Raw genomic sequence first — 20,731 nt, 5'->3', positions numbered from 1 at the left:
CTGGTGGCGATAAGATTTTTCGGAACGATGTGGCCCACATGTTCAGAGTTAAACCCTAGTCGTTCAGATTGTATATAAACCTGGAGTCGAATTTTTTCTTCCAAACGTTGGTAACCACCACATCGTGTTGCGAACAACGAGGCCGAAAACATAGGAATTGGTATACTAATATCACTACTAGATGGAAAGCAGTTCACCAATACAAACTTATGGATGATTATCTTATCAATGAATGATGACGTTTCCGATCTCGGTAGCCATATTGAACATATCAGCTGTTAGACGTGACAGTTTGAGGTAGTGGGCATTAAATGGCATAATCCATGATCATCCAAATTGTTACAGTATATTACTTATTACTAAATATTTAATTTGGTTTCATTTATAATTTTCAGAATGTGGAAAGTCAGAGAAATAGCTGATAAAGTGTAAGTATTAATATATCGTATGGGTTTATAGCGAATGTTTATTCCTTTGAGAACTGGAATGTTTTGTTATCTCAGTATAATTTCAAGACATCTGTGGAAATTTTGCGAAGTGAATAATGATTGATGGTATTTTTGAGGAAGTCGTACAGTTGTTTTATTTTCTTCATTTGTTTTCTTATAACTTTTTTTTTCCAGCACCAATGTTGTAATGAACTACACAGAAATCGAAGCCAAAGTAAGAGAAGCAACTAATGACGATGCCTGGGGCCCTACAGGTACATTATAAGTTCTTGAGAATAGTAATTTTAGAGTAATGAAAATGGTTTATGTACACCATTGTATTTAACATTTTTATTGGGATGCAGGTGCACTCATGCAGGAGGTTGCACAAGGAACATTCACATATGAACATTTTCCTGAAGTTATGACAATGCTTTGGAAGAGAATGTTGCAAGATAATAAAAAGAATTGGAGAAGGACCTACAAGGTAACTATAAAGCATATCAGGGAAATTTAGCTGTACACCATTGGATGACAAGTCTGAACTCTAAACACACTGAGGGATTAGTAAGGTCAATCTTTGTTTTGATTTAATATATGTATTTTCTGTTGGTTGGTTAGTGTAATAATACTACCAGCAATAACAAGAACAGTAATAATAATTCAATTAATTTATTGACAACAGCAAAAATGCTACTTGCAGGCAAGGCTTGGAAAGGAGACAAAGCATGAAAGATACAGATATTACAGGAAGTACAAATAGTATGGGAACAATAAGGAATTGTTCAAAAATAAACATAAGAAGTCTGGAAAAATGTTATACATTAAGTAATTAATCATTTAAAGGTTGAACAATTCAGTCTTTGTTGAAATGTGTAACAACCACCACCGTAACTTCTGTTGAGAGCAAATTCTTATATATATGCTTCAGGCCTTGAAATATTTGGTTATAAAAGTGTTTGCATTCATCATATTTCCAGTCCTGTCTTTTTCTCACTTTGTGGTCCAGTTGTATTATATTCAACTTCTTGAGTGTGTTGAATTGTAGAAGTTGAAGTCAGTCCTCAGTGCCCTAATATGTTTTACTCTCTGATACATTTTAATATGTTTTAGTCACTGCTACTGCTGAATTACTTGGTGCGCAATGGTTCTGAGCGTGTTGTGACTTCAGCAAGGGAACACATCTATGATCTTCGTAGTCTTGAGAATTATACTTATGTTGATGAATATGGGAAAGATCAGGGAATAAATGTAAGGTAAGTGCATAATATTTTAAACGACATTGTCAGTTTAATCAGTGAAACAGCAGCCATTTTATGTATCCTGCTCAGTCAAGTTTCTATGCAACCATGTAGTTGACAGTGTGCAATGTATCTGCTGTAAGAATGTTTACACATGACATGAACATTTCTGGGTCTGTGAACCTTGGTCAGAAGTAACCACATTCTTTGACATTTCGGTCACAGGCAACTGGTACTTCCAGGAATGCGAGTTTCCCCCCCCTCCAAATCACCATGATAGCTCACCGTTGTACCATTTATTGGTCTCTCAAGAGGTCTTTTCCATTGAGTTTTTCAACAAAAACTGTATTAATTTCTCATTTCACTATGTGTGCTAAGTGTCCCACCCATCTTATACCTTTGATTCAATCACCCCCACAGTATGAGGGACCCTACAGAATAATTTGTAACACACCACAACTTTTGAGAAAACACTTGTTGGCCTCACACCCAACCCTTAAACTGTATGACTTCTCTTTGTCATCTGTAGGGAATACACATCTAAACTTAAAGTCAAGTTGAAGGGATTAAAAATTCTTTGGCATATTTAAACACCACGTGATACAAGTTTATAGTACTGGTGAGTTTCGGTGTGATGGTTACTGCTGTCTGAAATTCATGCATTTATCAGTTTATATTTACATTCTCTCTTTTAGGCACAAAGTTCATGAACTGATAGACTTCATTCAAGATGATGATAAGCTTAGAGAAGAAAGAAAGAAAGCAAAGAAGAACAAAGATAAATATGTTGGGATGTCAAGTGATGCAATGGGCATGAGATTTGGTAAGACCCACTCATTTTATTCAAATATTACATGCTCATTTTCTGAAAGACAGAACTTTAAAAAGTTATTTTAATGTAATGGTCAGTTGAACCACACTTTACCATATAGTGTATATTGTATATCTGAATTCATCATTTGTTGTGAGGTCATCCTTTTGTACCTTAAATTGTGGAAAAATTTTAAATGGGGATTGTGGGCAAGTGAAATTTAAAATGATAATTTACCTTTATTAAAGCAAAGGTAGGGCACTAACACACACTTAACAAAGTATATAAAATAATTAACACATGTGATATGCATAAGAAACGTGATCACATTTAGTAGGATTTGAAGTTTTCATGGCAGAGATTCTGAAGATGGCTGTCTTCTGGGTTGAAGCACCTTGTAATCTGGTAGAAGTTCACCAGCAGACATTTACAGTATTCTGAAATTAACCCATTGCTGGATATAGCACTCTAGAACGCTCAGCCATTTAAATTGCTGCGCTCTCCTTAATGCTCTAAAACACTCCATGTCAAAATGGATTTTGATGCTATCTCGTGCCAGATTTGAGTTCGCTTGAATGTGGCTGTTGCCTTTCCAACTTATCTTCCCTGCATAAGATGCACCAGTGAGGCAATAATTAACTAATAAACAATAACATTGACATCATTGTAAACTCATAGCGTCTTTGTTTTTGGTTTAACTTAGCTCATCTTAGCTGTATTTCAGTGTTGAGATCAAGGCTGTGGCTTTAAGTTCTGAATCTGATTCTGGTGTTTCTTGTGTTCTGTCTGATAGTGCAGTTGGTTGTATATTGGAAGATAGTTCAAAAAGTGATGGTTATAGTGAAAGAAAGGAAGAAGTTGGAACAGTGCAAGATATGGAAATTATTCTGTCATACACACATAATGAAAAAATGACTTGCAATGGGACATTACTTTGAATTTGATGACCTAGATTCTTTCAAGAATGGACAAGGTTGATCCCATAATTTCCCTGCTGGATGCAATGAAAATGATTGTTTTAGTTTGTCTGTAGACAGATCCTTTTTTGAGATGGTAGCAAATGAAACAAACACATATTCTGCTTTCTCACATAGAAAATCTGGTGTAAATGACTCTAACTGGAAAGAAACAAATGCAGAAGAGGCTGATGCTTATATTGGAAGTGATCAGTTATGTGAATACTATGGTGTTGGTCGTTCAACTAAAATGTGGTGGGCATTTGTGTTTTATTTTAAATGTATGTATTGTGAATAGTTTCATCTTATATTACACAACAAGTAGACCATCCCTAGCTGCTCATGGCAACAGGCAGCTGATGCATCAGAAAAATTTAGTGCATGAACTAATCAGAACTCGCACGTCACGTAAGCGTATAGGCAGGAAGAGGAGTTTACCAATGGGGACAGTATCACTGAGGTTGCTCCGCTGCTTAAAAAAAATTACGGGGCGGGAAAAAGTTTATGGATTGTGTATTCAAAGAAAAATATGGGCACCATTAGGACATGACAAACATCCTACAAGTGCAAACAATATGACCTTCCACTTTGTTGGTTAGGATGCTTTTTGGATTACCATTAGGAAACAGGCATTGAGGTTCAAAATTGATGCACAACTTGGGCATAAGTGCCAAAACATAATCATCAGAGTCTTGTAAGCATGCTGACCAAGCTTTATTCTGATATAAATAGCGGATTCTGAGATATTTATGATTTTAAAAATGTCTGCATTTTACACAGTGCTGATTTAATAGTTAAAAGGCCATTTCAAATACGTGGTCTTACAGGCTTAGAAAAGAGCATGATGAATAACGATGGCAGAGGGTTAATGAAGAAATGTTCTGTGTTTAATGAGCATGGCTCTGGTAATCTAAAGAAAATACATTATTTTTATCAGATTCAAAATTTTTGTTCAAATGCACAAATTATGAATTGCTTTTATAATCATCGTTCACAAAAAATTGAATTGGATTGCAATTATGTGTAGGAAAGCAACCAAAAATCTGGCTCTGTATGTGTGTCACTAATTGAAATGATGTTCCATTACATAACAGTATAGTCATAGTGCTACATGACCCATAATTGCTGATAGTTTATGTCATTGTATACTTCTTATTTTTCTGAGTGTTTCATTATGTATGTAGTAATATTTATGTACAGGTGGCAATAGTGGATGGGATGACACTCCTCGTTGGAAAAAGGATGAATTTGGTGATTGGGATCCAGATAAAGGGGGAGGAATTTCTCGGGGAAACAACAGACATGGGAACAGGAATTTTGAGGACATGGGAAACAACAGGTAACATTTTGTGTTTATGTGTGTGAATATTATTTGTATGCTTGACCTAACCACAAAAGTGCTTTTATCTTCAAAACAAATTTACTAAATAGTGACTTCATATTTTTATAGTTCTGAACTGTCTTTTTAGCAGTTCTGCACTGTGATTCAAGGGAGATAGTGAGACATAAGAAAAATTATGTTTTACCCAGGTTGAGTAGAATGGAAGGAATAGATCCAAGATTAACTACAAATAACCATGAAAACCTTAAACTTAATAGTTTTTTCTTGATGAGTACAATGACTAAAATTCCTGAAGTAGTATCTCTGCTGTTGTTTTATTCAAACAAAATTCAGGTGACTCCTAGATATATAGCAGTGGGGAATGTTACATCAGTTAGCTAGCATTAATCAGTATTTGATGCTTCTGCTGATTCTTCCTCTTCACTTTTGTAGCTTAATACAATTTATTTTTGCAAAAATATTTTGGGTAGTTTTTGATTTAGCAATATTTTTCTGGGTTTATAAAAATTGAAAGTCAGGGACTCTGGTATCATATTTTACACAACCAGATTAGATGCTTGTGTTTCAAGTGGTGTTGATGTTGATGAGCAGGAGCTGAAGAGTTGCCAGTCATGTATTGGACAGTTAAGTTCAAGAAGGACTGCATTACTTTATATCTTTATTTCTCTGTATAACAAGCTGTAGCTTACCCGCCTTACTGTTTGAATTCAGCAGTGCTTCTTGAGTTCTTTGTACCAGTAGCGATGCATGTGGGGAGAAGAATGCCTTTAGAATGTCAATTTACTACAGAGAGTACACCTTTCCTTTCTTATTTTCTAGTGATGATGGAGATCGCTATGACTCTGAGAATGAAGGAGGCTCACATACAAGAAGAGGCCGTGAGTATAAGGATAAGGACAGTGATAGTTTAGATTCTGCAGAGAAAAGGGAACATAGCAGTAAACCCAGTACTCCAGCAAGAACAAAACCCACTACAAGTGTCAAGAAGATAGATCTAGGGGCTGCTGCACACTATGGCAGAGGTTCAAATTCATTGGTAAGTTATAAGAGCAGGTATAAAATTCCTGTTTGTTTCTTCACTTTATAAATTTCACATATTTTCTGTTCTCACTTTCTTTAGTTTTATGATTTCTTTCTCTTCTTTATGCTTTCATCTTTCCTTTATTTCTTTTTTAATCCCTTTTTTTCCTTTCATGATCCTGGCACTTTAAGATGCCTACAATATTATTGTTTTATAGAGGTGGATTAGCTGTAATAGCTCAGTCAGTAAGTAAACTGATTTGTTAGAGCATACATAAATCCCAAACATAACACCACCTTATTTTTGATGACTTCTGACTACAGTGTAATAAATAACCCCCGTATAATGTGAATTTATATAATGTAGGAAAATGCTCAAGTTTGGTGGTTAGAATTTGATTCCCAGTAGGTTTTTTATTCATCACTTCCAGAGCAGCTTGGGTGCTTTTCCAGCCACCAATTTATTGAGGGGATAAAGAGAGCTGAAGCGTGGAACTCACCTTCATGTACAGTTAGTGTAAGGACTAAAATGTGTGGATTGCTACCTTCCTGCCATTTACGTTCATTTTGGTGTGGTGTATAGACATAGTTACAACTTTACCATTTTGGTGAGCTTATTGTAGACAGAAAAGTGACTGGTCTCAAGGTGGATGATTGGTGTTTGATTGCTAACTGCCATCACTGCATGCAGACTAGCTCTTCTATGACCCTTATATGCTTTTATGGCATAATGCTTTGGAACAGGGACAAATTTATCTATACAGCTGTTATGTATCTTACAGAACAGCAGTCCTGTGAAGTCAAATTCCAATGTAACTCAGCAGGATGGCAGCAAGGCACAAGGTGATCTTCTTAATGATATACTGGGAGGAAATATAACACCAGGTCTTGGCGATGAAGATGACTTCAATCCTCGAGCATCAGAAAATTCTCATGCTTCACCTGGAGGAGAGTTTGGAGATTTCACCAGTGCTTTTGGAAAATCTGCATCAAGTAAAACTAGGTAATGCAAGTGAGTGACAGCACTTACACTTTCTGTTTGGTTCGTTCCAGGTTCATTTCTCAGCCCATAGACCGGCTACTTGGCTTTCTTTTTTTATAGTTTTTCCCAAGTCGTCCAGACAAATAATGAGATAGCACCTTAAGAGTAGGCCATGATTGCTTGCTTTTGTGCCTTTCCAAGTTTATCATTCACAGTCACCAACCAGGTCAGTGGTTTATAGTCTGTAGATTTGATGAACAGGGGATGTAGCATACATGGAAAAGAAGAGCAAAAAGAGAAATACTAGTTGGAAGGCCTGAAGGGAGGAGACCAGTTCAAAGACACGTGCATGGATAGAGGATAGTATTAAACTGGATCTCAGGGAAATCGATTGCTGGTTCCATAAATTTGGGCAGTTTCTTTCCCAGCTGTGCGATAGTATGCTGCTCAAGAATGACTTTTGTCCATGGAGTAGGAGCTACTGTTGGAAGTTTAGTGAGTACATTGTGTTTTTCTTTGTTCTGCAGTGGTGTGAATGATGAGTTTGCAGATTTTAGCAGTGCATTCAGTGAAGGTGTTACTGTGTCTTCCAATACTGTTGGCAGCAGTAATCAGCAGTTCAACTCTGGCACCATAGGCAGCACAGCTTCAATACCAAGCAGTAATGGAATTTTTGGTAAGAACTGTTTTATTTATTGCAGCATAGTAGTGGTAGTGCTGGTAGTTGTAAATATTCAGCTTCTTTATTTAAGTGTATTAATTTTTATTTATTTATTTTTCCAGGTATTAGTCAGTCTGATACAGATTTACTTTCTGATCTTGGAGGTGTCTTCACGTCAGTTCAACCAGCAGCGTTAGCAAACAACACTGCTCATTCAGCCATATTGCTTACTACCAATCATAATCTTAATCCACTAGAAGCGACCTTCACCTCACCAGGTGAGTAAGTCATTCTGTTACCTGTTGGTAGGAAAGAGATTCAGGGGTATTGTGTGAATAATGGTTCTGTTCACACATTTACCGCATGCCTTTAAATGTTGTGGCATAGTGTAATAAATACTCATTTGCTGATATTTTAGAGAAAATGACTATCTCATTCTACATGGCAAAGTGACTGAACAGTGGTCTGTTGCCTGGGGATTTCCCATTACTGCTGGTAACTATAAATATCACCACGGGGCCACTTTGTTTAATCACTTTGCCTGGATGACGGAGGTGGTCAGCTTCTCCAAAACATTGGCAAATCAGCCCATTGCAATATGGTGTCATTATTGAAGTATGTAAACAGGATTAGCTACAGACCATTGTGACTTGTATGTTTCTTTTTGTATTAATTACAAATCATATATGGTAGCATTTATATGTAACTTTGTTTTATTGTGAAGTGGGGTCATTTTAGTGCAGTGCTCTTAATCCTGTTACACATGCAAGGGCTTTAATGAGGAACACCCAGTGAACTTTATCACCTTGCAGCTACCCAGAGATGTCACGAATCAGAAGGAAATATGTCACTTGGAACAAGAGCACAAGATCAAGATAGCCATTCACTTTCATCAACTGTAGCTGTTAATCCAGCTTTGCAGATGCCTGAAGAAAATGCAGAATGTTTAGACCAATTTGCAAGGGAGTTCAAGATGTCATCTCATAACAACATGGAAAAAAAGAATCAGGAGTCTTTTGGAGTCACTAATAGCATATCTCTTAAGAGAAAAATCTATGAAGTTGTAGGTCGTTTTATAGCCCTCAAGGTACCTGACGAATCTGGTAATATGAAGCAGTTAATTAAATCTTTGACTTATTTTTTGCCTGGTCCCTTTACACCACAGAAGTTTCAAGGTCTTGATGTTCCATCATCTGATTTAACCCAGTTTTATGAGCTTCATTACAGGCAAGTCCTAGAAATTATTCTAGAGAGATACAGTCCTGATTGGGTCGATGTGGAAACTGAAGTTTTGATAAGTAAGCTGATGGTGATTGATGGAAGTGGAATCATCTTGTTCTATGAAGCACTGCATGTACTAGCAAGAACTTTGAGAGATGCTAAAGGGCCTAGTCAGAAGTTGGATTTTGTAATTGATGTGTTAGAGAAGGTAGTGCAGAGTGAGTCAATGGTATCTGCTGTTCTAGATCACTGTTCTGTCAGGAATGTAAGCAGTGAAAGGAAACCTAATTTTGTGATGGTTCAGAATCGTTTAGATGAAATCTGGGAAGAAGTTGTGCAGTTGTTGATATCATTGCCAAGTAGAGTTTCAAACAAAATTAAATATGCCTCTAAGGACACATTTGTACCAGATTTATATTGTAAAATTTTATGTTGTCACATTGCAAAATGTGTACAATTTCTGTTTGGAGCAGTTCATAAAAAATGCATTCCATTGAAATCACACGTGTTATCAGTTCTTATGAGCAAATTAATAATTAATTTTAATGATGACAGAAAATCAGTTGGATTACTTGCATTAATAAAAATTTTTGAACACTGGTGTTCGTGTTCCACATACCACACTGTTGTACAAAATATGTTCTTGAATTTGCACCATGAGGCTGTAGTGATCATTGCTCGAATGATTCTTGAAAAATGTTCAAGCCCGTCTGCTGTATATAACATTCTTGGAAATATTGTCCGTCAGTCACAAACCTGGAAACACATTCTTTGTACCAAGATGCTTTTGATGTCTTATCATGAATGGGAAGATAGCACATTTGTTGAAAATCTCATAGGATGTCTAGCATACATGCATTTTGAAAATCTTTGTAGAAAAGCTACATCTGATGTACCAGTTGTTCCAAGTGGTGGAATGTTGATTGATGTACTGGTTAACCTTTTAACTGTTTGGGGCGATGGAAGTGCATTGAACCACACACCTCTAGAACAGCATATATACATCACTCAGGCCATTATCTTGTGTATTCATTATCTTCAGGTGTCACATCAGACAGCTCTAGAAGCAGAAAAAATTTGTGAAAGATGTGCACTTAAAGAATGTGACAGGAAACTCATTGAGAGTAAGCTTTTCTTGGGCATTCCAGTTCACTTGGAATCGCCGTTTGAACCTGTTCGGGCGATAGGCATGATAACAGCAGAGATAATTGTCAGCATCTTGCACAAAAATGATGAACCAAAGCTAAAATTTGAATATGAAGACTTGAGGAAAGATGCTGAGAGCATAGTAAAAGCTCTGAAGAAGTTGGGTCCTACAAAAATTGTAGTTGAAGTGAAGGGACAGCAGGATAGTGAAAGGTGTGATTTTCAAAACAAGACAGACTGCAGCAGACAAATAGAAAATGTTGATATTGTTTTGGGAAATGACCTTTTGTGCCATCTTGAATCTGAATGTGGTTTGGCATTGGCTGTAAAAGATGATAAAAATCTGAATATGAATGTAGATGTAAATGTAGATACGAATGGTGAAATTGATGCAGGGAAGTCTGTATATGTGACAAGTGAAACAGGGCAAATGAAACATGACAGTGATGACACCTTAGACAGTGATGATGATTTAATTCCATATGACATGTCAGGTGATGTAAAAGTTTCAGCAAAGAAGCGACCAAGATATTTACGTGACCTCCGTGATGGTTTACTAGAAACTGAAGATTGTGAACGCTTTAGTGAGAGCCTTGAGATCTGTGAGTCACTCATTTTGTCACAGCTGCCAGATGATGATATCTCTCTGGGTATTGAACTTCTTGAAATCTTGGTGTGTCTTGAGGAAAAGTTCTGTACAGACAATTTTGATGGCCACCGTTACTCTGCATGTGTTGCTATTTTATCAACATTTCCTGAATCTTGTGCTGAATATCTCTGTTCCCAGTTCAATACAGGGTTTGGTAAATATTCCATAGGTCAGCGGTTGTTCATGCTTGATTGCCTGGCAGGTGCTGCAAGAAAGCTTTCAAATTTACAGGTCCCAATACCACATTTTCAAGACAAGAAAGATACCAAACATCCTCAGTTTGGAACTGGCATGAAGTTGAATAGGAAACAAAATACAAAAGAAAATTTTGTTCCAAATACATTGTCAAACTCAGCCAAGGATATTGTAAGGAGGCGAATAGAAAGTCATACTCGGAGGTTTGTGTCAGCTCCAAAACCTCCACCTGTTGGTGAGGCAAATAAATTTTCTGCTGTTGCTGGTTCATTCTTTTTCCCTTTGCTTTATGGATTTAATAGTAACTTTGGGGAAAGTTGCTTCCTGAGAAATTCGTATACAGACCACAATTGCTTGTTGCTGGTCCATTTTCTTCACACCATTGCAATAGTGATGACTTCATCCATCAATTGTCCATTGTCTGTACGAATGGGCAAGGAGCTAATGGATCTCTGTTGGATGTTACGATATCATTCACAAGCCAAAGTTCGACTTGCTGTCATGGGGTGTGTGGGAGCAGTGGTCATTGCCGTGCCAAAGTCAATTCTGTTGTTGGATTTATATGAATCATTATTGGAGTGCAGGTTGTGGCTTCTTGAGGTAATGAAAACTGGACTGAGGCAGGGTGATCCAGATTCAGATTGCAGAGAGTTTGCAGCACATCTCTTAGCATTAATTGGAAATCTGATCGGTGAAAATCTTCTAGCCTCTGATTTTGTTAACACATTTTAAAATACATTTGCATTGTGTTACTCCATGTTCATATTGAGCTGTTTCCATGGTATGTCCTTTGTTCTTAAAGTTTGTCATTTAGATTTAGGCAAGATTCCCTGTTGGTAATTCTAAATTGGGTGGCTTGGTGTTGTTCATAAGTAAATACCTTGTAATATGGCACAAACAGCTGCTGTTATGCAGCTCATGTGGTTAGTTTCCTGAATCAGTTTGTGTATATCCCAAATACTTGCAAATCATGGTTTGAGAACCATTGATCCAGGAATGACAGTTTCAACCTAACTGTTTGGTATTTCAGTTTGCATGAGGGTGTCATGAAATATTACTTAATATGTCTTTAATAGATGCTTTGCTGTATTATTTACTGTTATAGACTAAGTGACACTGTATTATGCAGTGTAATATGTGAGGTAACTTTCAAGATGATGTGATTACTGTGAACTCAGATGACAGTATATTTTCTTTAGCTTCTGTGCTTACTTGCTTTTGTGTATATTTTCGCTTTGTCATAAAAATGTGAACAAACATTCATCAATGATTTTAATTTTCAGATTTTGTTATTATTCCTATTCATATGTATTTAGCAAATTAGAATAAATTAAATTGTGTACCGTCAGGCTTGGAGCAACACACAGTTCAGTTGGTACACTAATTCTGTTCTACTTATGATGTTAATCTTTCTACTTTACAGTAATAAACTGTTAATGTTATTTCTCTTACTGTACCAGTCATGTGTCATTATTTTGCACTGGCTTCCCTGGTTGAATATCCCATGCTACCTTTTGATGTGATCTTATATATAAAATTCTTTTGACCAGTGTTCACCATTTCTCTGTATTTGATCTGGTTGGAAGATAACTATAACTGGTTTTATAGTGCTAAAGCAGACTGTCTGAATAGGCAATTTCATTGTAGTTTATTTTAAGAAAATATCTGTCAAAGAACAGGTGTGTTTACTAGTAAACATATTGTTTCCAAATGGAATTTGACACAGTATGAACAGTTGAGGCCCACTGAGTCCACCTAGGAGCACTCCATTTGGCTAAAATTGGGGGTTGTGTGATTTTCAAATGGAATTGGACATAGTATGAACAGCTGAAGCCTGCTGAGTCCACCTAGGAGAACTCCAGTTGGCTGAAATTGGGGGCTGTATGATGTAAATATGTCATTAATCAAAAATGTATCAGTAGCAGGAACAGTTAGGAGGAGAATCATTAATCACTGGCATTTTAAGCTGAGGGACCAGTGTATATGATGGATATCAATTTTCCTCCATGTTAGTGCAGATGATTATGATAGTGGGATCTTCCAGCTGGAAACTGGATCTGAACTACAGTGTAGGACTGGAGTACATCACACTGTTAGTGTTTATGTTAGAGATGAGGCAAGGGAGAAGGATGCAAAGATATTTTTAATAGCTCCATTATGTGGCTTAAGTTCTTCAGGAAAAAACCTCAGGTATGTGAGGTTAAATATATTTGTCTGCAAGCAGGAGAACTTAATGAGCTCTATGTCTGGTGCAACAGGTATGCCACTTGAGCCAGCCCCAGGGCAGCTTCATCAACCCACCACAGTGCCTTCCAGTGAACAGGAAAAACTCCAGGTAAAGTCACATTGAGATAAAAGTACAATTATGTCAGTTACATTTCCACCTCAGAAATTATTGAATTTAAACTTAGAAGCATGTTTGCATATTAGTAACACACTTGAAGGTCTCAGTTTGAGTCCTTGGATAATAGCGGTCTTGACTAAGGTTTGTTAGGTTTTCTGCAGTCCTTCATTGTAAGTATTATAATTTAGTAGTAGTACTGTAAACAGTAAAGTGATTTGCTTGCCTGACAGCAGTCAGCAAGATTGGTGGATGAGGAGAAAGCAGACAGACCCAGCAGAAGGCCTAGTTACATTGTCTTGCCATGGCAAAACTTCTATCTTAATATGAATCTGAAATTGAGATTTGATATCACTGGTGTGTGATAGAAAATTGTCATGTGCCACAAGTCTGTTTTTATGATAGGAGGCAGTGTTAGTGCTACTTTGATGCAGCATTCTTGGTTTACGTAGTATAACGTAACCGACAAGAGTTTTATTTGCTTATATACAAGAACTGAGCTACCACTGATCTAGTAGCTGTATGTGTGGGGAGAGCTTCTGTCTGCATTTTGTTAGGTTCAGAGGTTTCTGTAAACAGAAATGTTTTAGCACCACTGATGTGTAAGATTTTTTGTTAGATTGGCAGTACGTGGACCAACTCTGGCAGTCTGAATATTGATGTAGACAATCTAAGCATATCTGGTTTCCGAGGAACATCCAGATCTGGTGTGTCAGCTCCTTCCATGAATCAGCTGGCTGTGAGCAGTCCTACATCTCCCCTGCACCCTCAGCAAACTAATAATTGGCTCCCAGGTATATGACAAAATCATCCTTTCATATCATGTCTTTTGTGTAATCTTCATAGGTTTTTCAAATTATGTTTGGCAATGGTGAATTTCAAGTAACATCTGGATTATTAATAAAGTAACTGTGCCACATCTAGTGCAGTAGAATGTGAATGATGAATACTGTGGTAACAGAATTCAGAGATTTAACACTGCTAATATCAAAGCCCACCACTGCAGTTTTCCATTTTTATCCAGTTCTGCAAAACATGGTATTTGCATGGACATGGAAAAGATTTATGCCTCCTGGGCCGGATTTACTGTTGTGGGGGCCCCAGTGCCATCACAGTTTGGAGGCCCCTATCAGTAACAACAAATTTAGGTTATATTGCAATTACCAATCGTGTGATCATTTTCTGCAGATGATTACTTGGGCACTTTTCACCATCAACAAAATCTTGGGTTTTATAGAGACCCCAGGTTCTCCCCCCTTAAATCCAGCCCTGGGTGCCTTCCACATCAAGAGCCACATGTGTAAAGAGCTGTAATGGTATCCCAATTTTCCATCCATGATAAATGTTGAAGTCTTGGAGAGATAAACCATTCAAATCATGAAGATTGCTGTCTTCTGGGTTGTTAAGCCGTGTAGTATGGTAGATGTCCACCATCTACCATACTGCATGGCGTAACAACCCAGAGGACAGCAATCTTCATAATCACCGCTGTGAAAACCTCAAATCCTACATTTAAATCATCATTTTAGTTGCAACCAATCTCAAAAATATGGGAGTGAGTTAGAGGAAACTTCTGAAAAAAACATATATCTTAAAACCTCAGAGAATGAAAACTGTACAGTATTGCAAAATAATCAATCAACAATTATCACAAACATTTAAAGAGTTGTTATTACACATATGATGTGTGGTTTCCCTTACAGTTGTCTCTCCTGGAATGGGCAGTATTGGGGTGGGCATATCACCTTCCTGGCCTCACCAGCATTCCATGAATATTCCACAGCAACAGCCACATCAGAATCAAGCATTCTTCCAAGCATTTAAATGAGGGTAACTTTTGTTATTAGCTAAGAGAATTTTATTTGTGGGAACAAAATATTACATCTTGTACAGCATCTTGTAACAACAGAACCAAAAGCCAGACTTGTCAGATATTCATTCCAGCTTCCAATTTTCTTAATTTGGGGTATATTGTAAATATCTGAATAAGACAGGCCACTATTTACAATATCACTGTGAGAACCCAGTTAAAGTTTAAACACAGGCTAATGTTAAAGCCACAGCACTTAAACATGTGTATCATAATAATAAAGTACTTGCATTAGGAAATGGTTAACATCTAACCAATATTTACACTTCCTGTCCTTGTAGCTGGCTTTCATTCAAGCCCAGGCATTATTTTAGCTTACGTTTTTAATCAAAAGTTTACAATATTTTAAAACATTGAGCGAATTGTAATTATAATTTCATGTTTCAGTTGCCAGTTTTTTATTTATGTTTTATGTATGAATCTTGTCATCACAGAAAGTGTGAATGAACATGTTTTCATAGCATTCCCCTCAAGTCATAATTACTAATGAGACATCTTCCCTCTTCAAGTCATTAGGAAACTGCAGTTACTTTATCATCTGCTTATTCAGACTATATTCCTGTTCCAGAAATGAATACTGGAAGATTATTAACATTAACAGACCTGTATGTTCATGCTGTACAGAATTTAAGTAACTGGGTGTTTGTTATGACATGGAATAATATCTTTACCCACAGATCTGTGAACTCATGGTCTGAATAGGTTGGTACATGTTACTTAACAATAGAATTGATTAGTTTGTTGAAAATATAGACTAGCTTAATTTCTACTTCTATGCTGAAAGAGTTCTGAATAATATCATAAGATTATGTCTATAGACTGAGGCTGCCAGTTGTGGTATACATATTAGTTAGCCCAAGAAGGGCTGTCAGGATTCATAATTATCACAAATTTAATGGCCCTGATATATTGACTTGAAAGTTAGTAAATCATCCAGCCAACCTACATTTACCGTCTCTGTTATAGTATTTGTTCTTGTGAACTTGGATGTGGGCAACAAGAAATGCGTAGATACGAAGATTACTTGGAAAGAAGTAACTTGAAAGACCGAGCTGAAGGATGTGAAGGGAATTTAAGTAACTTAGTATTATGGCTTTGGTATTAGTAGTGTTAATTGTGGTTGGGTCATATCATCAGTGTTTGTTGAAAAATGTGTCCTTATTTTTTAACATTGAAGATCAAACATCCATGCCATAGAAGAATTTTTGTCAGTGCTTTGTGTCACATATCCCAGTAATTGGTGAGCCAGTGATGTTATGTTTAGTTCCCAGAATGTGGTAAGGGTAATGAAGTGAACATTATCTTTAAGAGTGTGCATTGCAATACTTTGTTGATAGTACAGATGGAATACATAACTTTGGTTTTTGGTCATATTTACCTCTGTTCTTTGAGGACAAGTTGTATCCATGAGCCCTTTCCATGCTGTTGACAAACTTTGTTCAATGACTTGCATGTTTTTGTGATGAAAGTAATGTCTTGGAACAAGGTGGTTCATGTACAGATAAATCTAGCGTCATGTTGTTATGAACCATTTTGTTGTGATATGTGTCTTTATAGGAAAATGGTTATGGAGTAAGTGCAAGTAAAGAAATGTAGCATGGAAATGGTTAAAAACTAGCAAGATACACAAATTTAAACAAAACAAAGGATATTACATTTTTATAGGGCAGCAGTTACTTTGCATTCCATATCTAAACTTGAATTAAAAATTTATTTAATTCATTCCGTGCATAAACCAGTGAGAAATGACAGCATAATACATTACATAAAAGGACTCAGATTAGTTGTTTTTAAAATACATATTTTTATTTTATTTTTAAGCAATTCAGGATAATATTGGACTGACTGAATGAAATTGGCAGGATTATTTTTTGTTAGTTTGTTTTAAGGGTATGTTTGTATATTTGCTATACATAAATGAAGCTTGTGTACATATATTCAGGAGAAAGATTATGTATGTACAAGATGGCCCATGATTGTTTTTACATGTTTGATGTATGATATTTAGTAGTATTTCTTATACAAAACATTCTTGTTGTCATGTGACAAGTTGTAACAGTTTCAAACATGTAATCACACTCCTGAGGCTCTTGTATACCACATACCACTGCTCATGGTGCTGGGAGAATAGATTTTTGTACAGAATGGTGAATCATACATAAAACAAGGCACAAACTGTATGTGCGATTAATACACGTGTTTATTGAACAGTATTGAAATGGTTACTCAATGAGGACAGATAAAACTTGTTTCTAATGGTAATATTCCATCTGCTGAGGAACTCAGCCTTAACTTGTATCATTGTAGCTTTTAAATTGCAAATTAACTCTTTCAGTCTGGTTTTCCATAAACATTACTCCTCCCAATCAGATTTTTATTATCATGTTTAAAAATCAGTATGTCTTACTCTTTCTTGTTACATAATTATGTGCATCTCATTTGGTAATTCTCATAGATTAAGGTGCAAATATTATAGTAACTGCTGGTTCATATTTGATTTCTTGCACCTCTGATACATAATACAATTAGATATACAAATACATTAACTTTAACTGCACATTACAATTTTTATGGTAAAATAACATTAAATATTCATACAGACTTTCAACTAATAGTATAAATTGTTAATTTTTATAATGTATGCCATAGAACTTTCCTTTATAACCTTTATGGTGCAGGACTTAATTTGCTTGCATGATCTCATCTAACCTAGAATCACCAAATTAAATATAAACTAATAAGGATGAATCCATATTCCTGTAAAACCAAAGTTTCAAAATAATAATACCAATGGTTTAGTTTATATTCCTTCTCTGTTTTGTTGCCACATTTTTTTAAAATTTTAAATATTGGAAAGTAGGTGGAATTACGAGCATGGGTGGTTATATGAAAGTGATGTTGATATAAGCAGGGACGTTTTTAAACATCTTTAGATATTTGTCAGATTTTGGCAGTATGTGGGACAAAAATATTGAATGACTTTTGCTAAGGAGGGATGAAAAGAGATAAAGAAACAGACACATTCTTTCTTTCCTCCTTTTTCTTTGCCCCCCCCCCCCCCCCCCCCCCCGTGTTGGGGTGGGTATTTGAGTTCCTCAGTTGAATGGAATGGAAACCTTTTGTTTGCATAGTGCTTGAATTGTTGAAGCATGCATTGCACAGGTTTGTATAGTGGTCTTTATTTATTCTTTCTGTACCATGGTGTTTTGTCATGAAATGTTTAGTAAAAATACCATCAGCAACACTATATTATGCTGCTAACCACAACTAGATGCATTATATGAGATTTGAGGTTCTTGCAGTGAAGATGGTTGGTCTTCTGGATAGTAATGCCGTATGAACTTGTAGGTATGTACCAGTCCACATGGCGTTACTACCCAGATCTACATTGACATCACATGCACTATTTAACTTGCTTCATTTAAGGTCTTTGCATTGTTGTCATGTTGTAAGATGCTGTGAGGGTCTGTCCGTATTGTATATCATTTGTTTCCTTGCTACTAGTATGTTCAACTAAGGTTATGTTTTATTGAGGAACCCCATAATGTAACATGGTTGTTCACTATATAATTTTATGCTTTATGTGCACCATCCATAAATATCTTCTTTTGTTTATATTGTTGCTAGTAAATACCATAATTTACTTATGAGTGTACATATTATGTGTGTGATCTCTTTCAAATATTTATATTACTGTTCCTATATCCCAGTCAGTAAAGTGACTGGCTGTGGGCTGGTATACCAGTGAGTTTAACATGCTATTAGCAAAGAAATGGCAATAAATTATATAAAACTAATGAAGGCACCTGTTCTTTATTCAGATTTTATTACAATGAAGTACTGAAATTGATTATTTATTGCAACATTGTTAAGACCACATACTCCCATTGATTTATCTGTTATTTTATTGCTATGGGACAACATAGTGATTGCTTGATTCATTAAACTGTTACTAGCTGCTCAAAAATGCATGTTTCCTAGGCTACATAACTATAGTGAACCTAGACTGCTTCTGCAGTTTTAAAACCATTTATGTTTACCTAGGCAAACAGATGGGAACACACAAAACTTAGTGAACAAATTTTTTTAATGTAAACAGACTGTCATAAGCATGGTCCTATAACATAACAGTAATGAAACTTTAAATTTGAGTGACATACAGTGCATTTGACGAGGGTTAATTTTAATGGTAACATGTAGTACCCAAAGCATATGTGTGTTTGTAGGTGGTATTTTAATACAAATTTGTATGGTAGATACTTAAATGTCATAATTTGTTGATCAAGACCTTTTACAGACTGAAGCTGTGCATGCCTCATTAACATAAATGTAATGAAAAATGATGCATTCTGTAAAAACTGGCTGTCTCTTGAGCAGATGAACATGTGAGTATGTATATTTCTGTTTGTGGGTGTAACAGAGATTGTATACTTTTTTCATTCCTACTTGGGGAATAGGTTGTGGGTTTTCAGTTATATGGCATCAGCTGAAACAAAATATAAATGTTGGGAACCATACTGTTATTATGTACATATTGACCCCATATGTTGTATATGTGAAGATATTTGTATTAGAAACATAAGTATATTAAGATTTACTTTCTTTCAAACATTGTGCCTTAATGAAATTTGGAAAAACAAAAATTAGGACTCTGCAACTGATGAATGTAATAAACATGTTTCAGTAATTTAATTTAATGAAGTGTTTAAGTTGTTATTTTAGTTTCCCACTTGAACGTTTTCATATACTTCAAGCGTGGCCCTTCTCGAGAAACATAGCTGAACTTCCCTCAAACTCATCATAGGAATTTGTTACATCAGACTTACTCTGTCTCATGCAAAGCTACCCTGTTTATAACAATGTCATGAATATAAGGAGGTGTAGCTCCATATATGCTTTCCCTCAGCAATAGTTGGATTCATTCTCGGGTTATTTACTGTAATTATATTTCTGCAACTTCGTGTTTTCTGCATTAAATGGTATATGTAGATTGAAGGTGAATGGTGACATTAAAGGGCAATTGGCAACCAGTCATGGTATGTTTTATAGCTATACCAGAATTTGCTCGTCTTGTTAGACATTGAGTGGACTGCCTTCACTTTATGGCTGTTACCAGCCAGGAAGGATTATTGGGTTACTTAATGATTTAATATAAAATAGCATCAGATGAGATGGGAAGGTAATCATGGATTCTCAGTGGGTATGGATCTGGCAGAAGGTTGTTCATATTTAAAGGTACTATACTGACATTGCCCAAGAAAAATGTGGAAACCTTGAATGTACCTGGTGACCAGGCCAAGATTCAAACTGAATACTTTCAGAATATGAGTGTAGTGTTACCATTAAAACAACTCATTCAGTTCTGGGGAAACATGTCCTGTTGCCCATTACATAAGATCCATGCAGACCCCACAGCTAGTCTAGATGTGATGATACACAGAGAAATTCTTTCCTCTGCCAGGAATGAAACCTTGGTTTTCCACTTGTAACTAGCCATAAATTTCAGTGAATTTTCTTAAATGTAATTTTGAACAACTATTAACCTCAGCAACCAATGCATTTAATACAAATTTATTAACTATATTTATTTTTTGCTGCATATACATTACACACGTGACACTGATATGAAAGTTTGAAACAGTTACACCAAAGAGGTAGCACACACATAACTGGTGTATTAGGGTGCAAATCATATGTTTCTAGTTTATGCTGAATCTTTTACTCTTTTCCATACCAAATATGACAGAAAGTACTAGGGTCACTCAAAAATTAAAGCCCCATACTGAAATTCCTGAGCATTTCCCTCAGGATACCAACAAAACTTCCCATACTTCTGGGTGCAAGGATGCAAAATATTCTTACATATAT

General features: G+C 36.0%; 1 protein-coding gene across 2 annotated transcripts; it reads left to right on the top strand.

The window, feature by feature from the left end:
• The first annotated feature begins 228 nt into the window (after nucleotides 1–228).
• Nucleotides 229–19,560, top strand: lqfR (clathrin interactor lqfR). Of its 2 annotated transcripts, XM_022076033.2 has the most exons (14): nucleotides 234–297; nucleotides 396–428; nucleotides 624–703; nucleotides 794–915; nucleotides 1,542–1,684; nucleotides 2,365–2,492; nucleotides 4,637–4,775; nucleotides 5,598–5,814; nucleotides 6,581–6,801; nucleotides 7,308–7,456; nucleotides 7,564–7,719; nucleotides 12,911–12,987; nucleotides 13,613–13,787; nucleotides 14,697–19,560. In XM_022076033.2, the coding sequence occupies exons 1-14, from the start codon at nucleotides 236–238 to the stop codon at nucleotides 14,819–14,821; spliced, it is 1,827 nt and encodes a 608-aa protein (XP_021931725.2). In that variant the 5' UTR covers nucleotides 234–235; the 3' UTR covers nucleotides 14,822–19,560. The 2 variants fall into 2 exon arrangements, with proteins under 2 accessions (XP_021931705.1, XP_021931725.2); XM_022076013.2 differs by lacking the exons at nucleotides 12,911–12,987; nucleotides 13,613–13,787; nucleotides 14,697–19,560 and adding an exon at nucleotides 8,254–12,108 and having other exon boundaries at nucleotides 229–297.
• The last annotated feature ends 1,171 nt before the right edge of the window (nucleotides 19,561–20,731 follow it).

This window comes from Zootermopsis nevadensis, unplaced genomic scaffold (assembly GCF_977971745.1).
Source record: "Zootermopsis nevadensis isolate Lab colony 2312 unplaced genomic scaffold, Znev_1.0 Znev_ptg000017l, whole genome shotgun sequence".
NCBI classification, from domain to species: domain Eukaryota; kingdom Metazoa; phylum Arthropoda; class Insecta; order Blattodea; family Termopsidae; genus Zootermopsis; species Zootermopsis nevadensis.
The sequence above is the reverse complement of the archived record's forward strand: the minus strand, read 5'-3'. Positions and strand labels throughout refer to the sequence as shown.